The 12,193-nt window shown below is 44.3% G+C and overlaps 1 protein-coding gene across 1 annotated transcript in view; it reads left to right on the top strand.

Annotated features, from left to right (window-relative positions):
- The window catches only part of LOC144932179 (R3H domain-containing protein 1-like), a 116,810-nt gene that overhangs the window by 78,846 nt on the left and 25,771 nt on the right, over positions 1–12,193 (top strand). The window contains 7 exon segments of the mRNA XM_078856135.1: positions 765–899; positions 1,721–2,002; positions 2,498–2,600; positions 4,135–4,331; positions 4,772–4,923; positions 6,508–6,614; positions 7,483–7,692. Coding sequence (XP_078712261.1) covers positions 765–899; positions 1,721–2,002; positions 2,498–2,600; positions 4,135–4,331; positions 4,772–4,923; positions 6,508–6,614; positions 7,483–7,692 — 1,186 coding nt within the window.

Genomic DNA, 12,193 nt, shown 5'->3' with positions numbered 1-12,193 from the left:
CTAGGCCACCACTCCCCATACACAAAATAAACTGGCATAGCTCTCCCACCGAATTCTAGTATGGTACATTATAACGTGTTTAACCATGGAGATAAAAATGTGGCTCGCAACTAGACTTTGCTGGATGATTGATGCCTTGTGCTGATATGGTTGCCCCGTTGCTGTTGAAGCCAAGCAGATGCTAACTTTGACCTTAATCTGTTAAAAACCTTATGTTCACTCAGCTGTCCCAGTAGCTCAGCTGTGGGGGCATTCTGCTTATAAGAAACCAACCTGGAAAAATCAAAGAGTTCTCAACTTGTTGATGCGTAACTCGGCTTTGTGTCCCCTGGGCTGTCCGACGCGAAACTGGCTTTAGCTTCATTAGAAAAAGATATATATCAGGCACTCTGGCTTTACTGCTCAAGTGATGTTACTGCATTCACCTTAAATTAAACTATGTGGGAATGACATCACAGAAATACTACGAGAATACCATAATTTCTTTAGCACAGTTGGCTATGTACGGTGCGAAAGACGTTTAACATACATACAAAATTACACGCTTCCCTTCAACATTTAAGTCTGTTTTCTCAATCACAAACTCATGTCACACAGCTTGGGATCCACAGGTGAAGTGCATAGCTGCAACGTAAGGCCTGTTTTTTAGGTTGCGTCTTTCTCTGCAGTCATATACTTCTTGGATAAAGGAAAATATTATTTCATCACTGCTACTGGTGCAATCTGTGATGTCTTGTTCTTGCCCACACGTCCCTGCTGCCCAGTGCGTGGCACTCGGGTCCCAGCCTGGCTCATACCCAATGGCATCCTACGCTCCCAGCACAGCCACCCACCACCCTGCGGCCCCCACGCAGCCGCTAATGCCTGTACTTCATACCCAGCAGCAGCAGTACCACACGGTAAAGCCTCAATATTCCCGGGGTTCGGTATTCCATCACGATGGTGCAGAAGGGGGCACGAGAGCGTAGCTAAAGTTGCTGAGTGTTAATTGATGCTCAAATGCTTAATGTTTGCTAAGGGTACGGGTATTGTTTATGCGACTGTGCTCATGGCTTTCATAAATTCAACACCCAACCCTTGGCCAGGAGCGATGCTGTCCACCTCATGCCACTCACCCTCCCCCTGTCTCTTGCTGTGCTTTTGGCTGAAATCCTCAATGCCTGTAGTATTCCACACATGAACGTTTTCTTTTTTTCTCATTTCCCTGAGAATAGAATGACCAGAAAATTAAAAAGGAAGCCACCAGCATTCATGCCTATCCCGCAGAAGACAACATGATAAAACTATCACAAAAATGGGCTCTTCTGAGCTTGATTTACTTCTAGGTTTTATATAATAACATGTTTAACATGTTTATTGTTTCTTCTTGAGTCCATTACAAAGGTCATTCAACAATAAATGTGTATTAATTAATTTTCACTTGTAGCTGTATTGCCATCAGCTATATGTGCTTGTGAAGCAAATATGGCAGTGGTTTCTCAACTTGTGGTCTTTAGACCACTGGTGATCCACATGGCTGTGGAAAGTGATCCGTGGAACTGTTACAGATACGATTTATTTTCGCAAAACACCATATTTATACTGCATGGTGGTTCTTGACATTTTTTTTGGGTTGCCCGTGGATCCAAAACCTTTGAGAATTACTGCTTTCTAATATGTGAATTAAGGTACTACACACCTCAACAACGCTCACCTTTTCTTATTTTCTACCACCCTGCAGCCAGAGGAGCTGGGCCCACACTTTGGCCAGATGAGCCTGAATCGTCAGACGTCGGGTGACACGCTGGATGCCATGCAGCCGCATGGCCACGCGGCCATGTGCCCTGTCATGGTGCAGGGCTCCCATCAGCCTGCCTACATCGGAGTGTCTGGCATCTCAGGCCTGCTGCACCAAGGGGGCTTCCACATGGGAGCGTCAGCAGGACCCACAGGGCAGGGCAGTACTGGGCAGCAGCCAAGCCTGCAGCAGCATCAGCAGCAGCAGGCCCAGCAGCATGGTCAGGTGCGGTACCACGTGCCACATGCATGGGTGTGTGTGTGCATAAATGCATGTATGAGAGTTGCGTTGTGATTACAATCATTGCAGAGTTGACCAGTCTCGGTATACAATTCTCAATTGTCTGCAGTTTAAATGTAATTTTGTTTGACTAGTTTGTTGTTTGTAAACAGATGCGGCCACCAAATCTTGAATTTCTCAGTCTCAATGAAGCCCCTGTAAGGCCAAGAATTCCAATTATAAGTTGAGTTGTTTTTGCAACTTGAGTTTTTCTTTGCAACTGTTAAAACACGATACAATTTTTACCAGCGTGTTTTACATTTAAGCCAAGATGCATTCATCTCCAAAAGGTATTTGAAACATTTTAATTATATCATTCACCATTAACGCATGTGACCTCAATCTTCAAATGCATGGGTGTATTTTATATTTTCTGTCCATTAACTCTTTACGTCTAGGTCGCTTCTAACCTATCTTGACGGCTGTTGTCGTTCCATGCAGATGACCGTTTACTTCTGCCCTCCATCCCCATATCCTCCACCGGGGCAGCAGTACCGGGGTGGAGCTACCATGCAGTATAGTGGTTCTCGCGGCCAGCAGCTAAGTGAGGCCACGCACACACACAGACACAAACCAACTGTTGCTTGAATTCTGTATCCCACCCACTCATTGTCCCAGAGCAGTGTGGCTGGATGTAGTGTAAATGCTCAGCAGTGTATGCCATAAGATTACAGTAGTCAGGATACCCTTACCACAACACATACAGATTGGGCCATGATGCAGCGTTTTTTGGATCCACAAATCATGTTATTTGAATGTGAATTGTTTATCTGTTCATCTGCATCTTAAAGTGGTAATTGATGCATTAATTGAGATAAGTCGCTTACGAGAGACGCGTGGGCTCATATTGAATGGTCATAGAAGCAATGTGTTTGGATGGGAGTTGGTGTAAGATATCCACTGATTTACTCCATTCATTATCAGTTGCACACGTACGTAATATATATGGAGAATCTCATGAATTTCGGTTTAATAATATATCACAGTGGTGTAGTCCAGAGAATATTAACCCTATTCCTAACTGAAGGGTATGTTCACATTGGATAGGCACTCTAAACACACCTCAAGAAGCACTGAGGCAGCATCGTCTAACTGATGCGTTTGCCCTCGTTCTCATAAAGCCTTTGCTTCTGCCAAAAGGCAGGCATGGAGCAGCAGCTTCGGTGCGAAGGTGAGTGATGATGCCACACATTTGGGCGGCAGCAGCTTTTGGCCCGGAATCCTCCATGATTGACAGGGGTGGCACGTTCAGTGCACGAACACAAGCACACACGCTGGGGGACGCAGCAGAGCCGTGCGGCCGGGGGTGCCTGAGGAGGAGGCCGCAACGCTGCCTGGGAGTAATGAGCCCTGTCCTCTCACAGTGAACCGGTCTCTTTCCCTGGCAGCCCACAGTGCACCAGTGCACAGCATCTCCCAGGGGGGGGGGTACTGTGTTGAAGCAAATGAGTAGCTCCTCCACACATAAAATACAATTCAGTGAGCCTATCTTTGTTAGACTCGATAGCCATTTTATCATACCATGTGCTTGCTTTTATTGGTAGGTTACCGTAGAATTTTACCAATGCGTTTTTAATGGCTGTTTTATTTGAATGTATATGTTGTATGTTGTGTGGATTGAATTCCAAGAATACCAGGTAGAATTTATATTTCTGAAACGATATTAAAGGTACTGTAGTGGATACATAGATCTGAAACAAATGTTCCAATATAAGAGCCCATTGGGAGAGAGTCTCTTGCAACACAGAATTGAGATGACTAAAAATGTAATAAAACATGGGAGCTGAGTGCAATGTTTGCAAAAAATATACATATATATAATAATTAAACATTACAGAAACATAACTAACATATGACAAATACCTTGTTTTACAATGCCATTTACACGTCAAAAATGTTGAAACTTAAAATACAACAGTTATGGTACATCAATAAATAAAATTCTCTAATTGCCTGCTTCATATATGACAGAAGAAAAGTCTAATAGTGTAACAACTGAAGAATGTTTGGCGCTAGCCTGACTCGCACTGAAACATGCCCAGCCGTTGACGCCGCTCGCCCGTTGTGGATGCGCGCAGGTTATCAGCCCATGGGTGCGGTGCCACAGCCTGCCTACGTGAGCATGCAGCCGCCGCCGGGCCAGGGCATGATGCCGGGGCAGCAGGGAGGTCTGGCGCATCCCATGCCTGGGGCCCTGGGAAGTCCAGTGCAGGGGCCCGTTGGTAGCACCTTGCAAGGGATGATGAGCCACTACCCTCCCATGTCGGCGTATCACGTAAGGCGGCTTGATCTACGCTGCTCGCTCACTAGGTGGCAGTAGAGGCCTTGCTCATCGGCATGATTACAGATTACAGTTCATTGTATTTTCAGATACGATTTAAGAACTTGCTTAATTTCCATTGAGAATGTAAATGGCACTGTAGTACACATGTTGGATGGCTTGTCATGTCAGTTCTATTGTAATTTGATTGGTCATCGCATGCAATCGATGGTTTTGCAAATGATTAAAAGTTGCCGAGTAAAGGTGCTATATAAGAAATAATGTGGTAATGACGTTTTTACGGTTAAAAGTGTATTTAACACATCTTAAAAATATATATATTTAGATGGTGCATTATTGAGGGTAATGCATTTCCAAGATGTGTGCCAGATTCAAGGGTTCACAATTTGCATTGTGTGCATTCTCTGCTTCCCTTTTTCATGATGTTTAATCAGATGGCTCAGGCTGCCCCCTTGGGGCCCGTGCCCCCACCCCCTCCCCCTCAACAGCAGTACCAACAGCCCGTGCTCCTCAGTGGACAGCCCCACGGCACCATGCCTCCCATGTTCTGCAGCATGGGCCAGCCGGCCCTGCAGAGCAATCTCAGGTACACTGCAAGCGCGATGCCAGTTGGCGTATACAGTGATACCTCGGTTCACGAACGCTTCTGTTCACGAACAACTCGGTTCACGAACAGAAAAGTTCATAAAAATATGCTCCGGTTCACGAACTCCGCTTCGGTGCACGAACAGAAGCCGCGGCCATTTTAATGCTATTTCCAGGCTGTCACATGGTCGTGACTTCCTGTAGGAAGATCGTGGAGAGAAGAAGAGACGCAGAAAGAAGTACCGTGAGTACTGTGAAGACACTTTCAGTGACTTTTTGCTTTTTGGTGTGCTTTTTAGCACATACTGTACTGTACAGTACTATACTGTACAATACTGTATTTATTGTATTGTACAGTTCACCCGTTTGAGTGCTTACTGAAGTCATCTCAAGCAAGGTTAGTGTTCTCTCTTTATACATTACTATACTGTACAGTACTAATGTGTATTGTAATTTGTTTCATATTTTTGTGCTTCAAAAACCAAAAAAAAAGGTCAGAACGGATTAACCGGATTTACATTGAACCCTATGGGGAAATGTGCCTCGGTTCACGACCAGAGTCAGTTCACGAATTAAGTTCGTGAACCGAGGTATCACTGTACCCACTTCTCTAGCTTTCCCTGCCCGACGCTCAGGAAGCTTCGTGGGAGGCCTTTTGTGTCGGCATCATTTAACTGCAGGTGTGATGTTCAGCCTAATTTTACCACCTTTGTCAAGGTGCAAATGTATGTACTGGCACACTTTCAATGCGTGATATGTCCTTTAACATTATAAAATCTTCAGTAAATAACATTATCCACCTGGACTTCATGCATTATGCATCAGCCTCAGATGCTGTGTTTTTTTTTCTTAGCAAAATCGGCCACATGAATGCTTTTAGATACCATCTTCAGCACAATTGGTGGCATAATCTTTATTCTACCTTCCCGGTGTTTTCTGCTTTATTTATATCATGACCTTTAGTCACAATGGAGGAGACCACCCAAATGTGTTGTGTAAAGAATGCACCTTGTGTGATTAATGCAATTTTTATGTTTATCCAGGATGCATAGATAATATGTTTAACCTCATGTGCTTGTGTGGCTTTACCCACGGATGTAAACATACTTTATAATGTTCCTTATACTTGACATGTAACCTTCGTTATACTTATAACTGTGAAGATCTCAATTGCTGTGGCCAAGGTGCCGAGACCACAGTTTTGACATCATCTTCATCGCAGCATATTGTTTTTACTGTGACAAATGTAATCTGTTCAAGTCATACAAGGAGCGTGTCTGTTTATTTGTCAATCTAGAAATCTGGATCATGGTCTGTCTTGCAAAATAATCGTATAGTCTCAAGTAATTGTCATCTTAGTCAAAGTAATGGATTTATTCGAAACAAATACTACTTGGAAAAAATATATTTCGAAGGCTAATCAAACAATAGATTAAATTATTTTCTGCTGTCTAGTTAATCAGACTTCCCTACCTGTTTCATTTAATTTCATTTTCTAAGTCTGTTTTAATGGACTTTTGCCAAATAGCATATGCTCACCCTGCACATTCTGGTGTGAATTTGTGTCGTGACAATCGGCCGGCAGTGGTTCAGTTATAGGCTACCTGCAGCCCCCTGGAATGGAGCAGCTGCAGTTTCCAAGAACTCAGTCCCCCGCCGCCTCCCAACCCCCACACGGGCAGCACTACGCAGGTGAGACCGTGGCGTCACAGCCACTGCACAGTGCCACCATTGTACAGTGGCGAATACGCGCCTTGCTCATCATTAGCTGCATGTGTCTAGGGGCGATGGTTTTCAGCAGGTCAGTCCGGTCTAGACTGACTTAATCAACTCTGTGCCTTGTTTACATTACCGAAAGGAATGTTCTTTCCAGCACTCTGATGTATTTTCAGGTTCTACCCGCATGATGCCCGACGTTTCGCCCCACATGCATCGGAGAGCTATACAGCAATAACGTGATAAACCTGTAGAGTATAGTTCTCTCCAGTTTTTGTGTGTGGCAAAATACCGAGTGTTTGTCAGCAGGGAGTCGATAATGCCATGTTAATTTTTCCTTCTAACCTTGGGGTTTTGGTGATCATAGCCATACATTTTATGTGAGTCAACCTGTTCTCAGGCTGACTATATGACCACTTCATTCTGCTTTCAGTTATTACCAATTCTGTTATGACCACTTGTTTAGAACTTGTTTTAGCATTCAAATTGGTTTAATTTTTCTTCTCTGATCTACTGGGAATTATTCAGACCAAGCTCCTGAGTGTTTGCAAAGCTATTGAGGCCAAGGATTCTGAAGAATTGATCCATTTATTACATAAAATACTCATTCCAATGAATGGTAACAGTGAAATTAAAGGGGAAAAATCTAGTAAATTTCTCAGGTCGATCATAAACTAGAACAACAGCAGTGTGGCAACTGTTCTATTTAATTTGTGTTAAACAATAACGTTTATTTGAAACTGGGATGGAGAAGCTCTGAGTGTCCATTGAACAGCAGGGTGTTGATTAATGAATGTCTGTGCTGCGTGTGCATGTTTGTTTAATGTCTGCCTTGCACGCTCAGTGTTCGGCTACGTACAAGGACAACGGCCGCCCTCGCCACTCGTGCAGCAGCACCAGCAGCATCAACATCATCACCATGGGCTGGCGCAGGCTCACAGGGGCCCGTCCGCAAGCCACGTTCCAGCGGGACTCTCTGGAGGCCCACCTACTGCCGCGCCGGCATCACACATGGACTCTAAGTCCCCGCCCACGGCGCTCACCCTCGTGCCAGGTGCGCGCATGCCGCGGTCAGTGGCCCAGCGTGCCCGTGTCAGAGGACGTCCTTTCTGAATAGAGGACCTACGAGCTCGTTCAATCCGCTCAGCCAGGCACATGGCAGCCGTTAGGGCCCCGATTTGCAATATATTGTTCATAGATCACGTGCGTGACACCCGCCTGCATGGCCGTGAAGTGATCTGTTTAAGACATTTGAGAGTTTTGTTCACCTACCTATGCATATTGTTGAATATTCCCATTATATGACTGGGATTTCTAGAGGTATTCAAGTTTCATCCCACACACAGAATACTTGGCAGAGAGTTGGCCAAATATCCTATGTAAGACCCTCTTGATAGAAGTGTCTTAAGACTTTTTTGAGGTAAATTGGTAAATAAAGCTCTTTATTCGATGTTATATTTAAGTAAATGTGCTGCTATGTCATGCATGTTAGGTGAATGTTAATGCAGAGTAATTCAGTAAATACTGTTATTTCACTTGTTTTTATTGGGGTCGTTTGTATCTCACGGTTCTTGCAAGACTTTATGGCACAAGGCGCACTCTAAGCGAGTCAAAGCACAGGCGCTTACACAACAACTAATCCAGCGGAAAATGTCTCGATTTTAGCAGAACACACAATTGATGCCACAGAATCACAGAGACGTAGGTGCGCGCACTGTGTGTAAAGTGTACACATCACCGTAAACATTTGTAATGCAGAGAATGTTTTGTTGCAAATTTCATAACATTAAAACTATTGAGGTATTCCTCATCAGAGTGGGCTGGTTTTTTTCTGCTCAAGATAAGAGGGTGTATCTTGTCTTTGAAGGTGTAAAATCCATTTTAAATCCATATGACACGTTAGCTTCGATTGCTGCTTTCATTTCTGCAGCTCGGGAAATGAGTTGTACTGCACAAAAACTCTCAACCAGGTCGAGGCATCCTCAGGGAGAGGGTGGATGAAACATGTCTGCTGCAGAAACTACATTTCCATCTCCTCTGGGCTTGTGTGTGTCCTTTATGAAGGTCGAACAGGATGCTAAATTAATAAACAAGCCAACTTCCACTCCTGAATACGTTCTAAACAATATAAAATAATGCGAATAAGCAGCTGCTGACCGATTTGAACTTCAGAAAAGAATACAAAGCAGCATGAACACAGTTAGGTGGGTGGTCTTGTTTTACATGAGAGTTAGTGTTTTGATAGAAATGTCACCCTCATTTGCTGCATATAATTAATGTAGATTGTGCATAAAATAACATGATTATTTAGTCAGGAAAGCTTTACTTGGTTTCAATCATCTTTCATGATACCCTGCTTTAGGATATGTAACCCATTAATTATGAGGTTTTTGTGTGTTTATGTGGGACAAAATCTGAGTAACCAGAGAATCCACACTCTAAACTAACAACCTACTTGCACTACCACCGAGAGGAACCTCACTATCGGGTGGTTTGTACGCATAATCCCTGCATCACCCACCAACCCTACCTTGAAGTGATTGGATCACAGAGGCGTGTTTGCGCTGGCATAAATATCCTTGTAACGTTTTGCTTCTATTTGTTTCATGCTTTGCACAAGTTTAGGCCATTGCTGTTCCATCTCATTCAAAAAATCACATTTGATCATTACCTGTGTAATAAGTGGCTCCGACACGGTACAGGTAACTTCAAGATATTTATAAAATCTTCGGTACAGCCACTTCTCTCTCTCCGCGGATGTCGACCCGCTCTCGTGGCTGCGCTGCCCCGCGCCACGTGGCGCTCACCCCGCTCGCTAACGCACCGCTGGCTGACGGCGCGCTGAGCGGCTGGATGTCGAGCCGCGCGCTGAGCGGCTGGATGTCGAGCCGCGACATGGTAGGTGGAGATGGCGGGGCAGCAGCGGCGGGGAGCCCCGCTTCGATCTTCAAACACCGACCCCTAACGTTGCTGTACCCCCTGCTTATTTTCACTCCTGGGAGGCTAAGCCCCGTCTCTGGCCACGCCCCCTCTGGAACCTTCGAGAACGTTCCAGAGGCTTCCCTGCTAGATCCGCCCATTCACCTTTCCTCCAGATAGAATCCCTACTATGGATAACGTGGACTATATAAATCTGTAAATGTAACCCCCACAATAATGCAGGAGATGGCACTCTCTTATTACATCACCCCCCACCCGTGATCTAGCCGTCCCGGTTAAGGAAGGATAAAAACGTAATACGGAGCGCCATCAGCAAATGAGCATAGAACCCAACATGGTTGGAATAAATAAAATAATAAAAAATAAAACATAATAAAATAAAATAATTCTCACGACGTTTCGGCTACAACGCAAGCAGCCGTCTTCAGGTGAAGAATGAGACACTGCCAAGCTAGGAGCTTATATATAAGCTGGGTTGGAGGTGGAAGAAGAGCGCCTTAACAAAAAGAATGTGCATATCAAGAGGAATTTAGCATATTCATGGGAAATGCGTAGGAGGTGGGTGGGGGGGTTTCAAAGTCATATTATGCCCATGCATTATGCAGGATCAGCAGCACCAAGGGAGGGTGCAGGGAGTAGCATTAACAAAGGAAAGGAATGTTAATAGTATGTAGCTGCAGTTACTAAACAACCACGTAGAAAACTAAAGTATAAACTACATAAAAAACTAAAGTATAAACTGCATAGCATCATCAGTATACTTACTATACTCTACAATAAGCTGAGTTACTAACAGCAAGTAATACATTACAATTCTACGTCGTAAAAATTATATAATATGCTTCCATCTAAACTTAATTCTCTTACATCACACGAGCATACACCGTACTATATACTGCCATAGATAAACCCAACATTAAATTATATACTGTATTGCTATAAACCACCTTATACATTTTAATATAACACTATGTATTATTCTACCCACCCTAATGTGTATCACACTGCTATATGTTTACTATACAATTACGATACTATATATTACTTTGTACATTGTATTAAGCATATAAATGTTATACTATTTGTTATTATACACTGTACCATTGACCGTCGTGTCAATGGGTGAGTCGTGGGGGGAAAACTTGCAGCTGAGCAAAGAATTCATTCCCTGCGGAGAATACAATGCCAGTGAGTGGAACGTGGTCTAAAAGTCACCGTAAACGTGAACACAATCAGTTAAGATCCGAAATGGTTTATTACGTCCTTCCAATGATTGCTAAGCCAGAATCCATCTTCTCGGTTGAAATTGTCTCTGTGTTTGTATATGTGGATCGCCTCATGAACGAATCTCTCATGATAGCCAGATGGCTTGCAGAGAACCTCTGTCTTGGAGAAGTCAATGTCACGGCTGAGGTGTTTGTCCTACCGTGTTTCAGGTCTGCTTTATGTTCACGGATGCGGTCCGAGACATGTCGTTTGGTTTCCCCAATGTAACTGCTACCACAGAGGCAACTTAGTTTGTAGACGCCAGGGTACTGTATGTCTGGAACCACATATTTTACAGACGGGACCAGATCACGGATTTTATGTACTGTGTTGAATCGGACCTGGATCTTGTGTTTAATCAGGATTTTGGAGATCTTTTTTGTGACCCCAGCAATGTAGGGTAAGGTGATGGTTTTGAAAGGCTCCTCAACAGGATCCTTCTTGATGGTTGGAGTGATGGCTTTGCGGATTGTGTAGTCGGAGTAACCATTAGCCTTAAGAGCTTGGCGTACGTGTTTGAGTTCACTGGCAATGTGTTCCTGGTCGGAGATGCATTGGGCTCTATGGTATAGAGTCTTGATGAGGGAATTCTTCTGGGATGGATGGTGGTGGGAATCCGGTTTTAGGTAAGCATCCGTATGGGTGGCTTTCCTGTAGACAGAGTGGCTCATTGAACCATCAGGTCTCCTTTTAATTAGGACATCCAAAAAGGGTAGCTTGCCATCTTTTTCGACTTCCATGGTGAATCTGATGGCTGGGTGTATGGAATTGATGTGGTCGAGAAATTGGTCTAGAGCAGGTCGGCCATGTGGCCAGATGACAAAAGTGTCATCTACGTACCTCTTCCATAAGGTCGGGCGTAGAGTGGCAGTCTGGATGTCGTCAGTCTCAAATTTCTCCATGAAGATGTTGGCTACAACCGGAGATGGGGGGGAGCCCATTGGGGTGCCCTCAGTTTGCTTGTAGAAAGTTCCATTCCAGGTGAAGTATGTATTGGTTAAGCAGTGTCTCACCAGGGGGGGGTACCCCAGCATTTAGTCCTTGATGAACCAAGTCTTCAATGATTGCGATGGTGTCAGGTACAGGAACCTTGGTGAATAAGGAAACCACATCAAAACTGACAAGCAGGTCGTCTGGGGACAGGGCAATCCCCTTGATTGTCGATACCAGGTCAGTAGAGTTTATTTCCGCAGAGGTGGTTTTTCCAGTGAAAGGCCGTAGGATTTCAGACAAAAAACGAGCCAATTTATAGGTGGGGGAGTTGATAGTAGAGACAATGGGACGAAGAGGTGTATCTTCTTTATGTATCTTTGGCAAGCCGTATAATCTTGGTGGCCTGGCTGCAGAAG

This window comes from Lampetra fluviatilis, chromosome 1 (assembly GCF_964198595.1).
Source record: "Lampetra fluviatilis chromosome 1, kcLamFluv1.1, whole genome shotgun sequence".
NCBI lineage: Eukaryota > Metazoa > Chordata > Hyperoartia > Petromyzontiformes > Petromyzontidae > Lampetra > Lampetra fluviatilis.
Note: the sequence above shows the minus strand (reverse complement) of the source record. Positions and strands in the feature narration are given on the sequence as shown.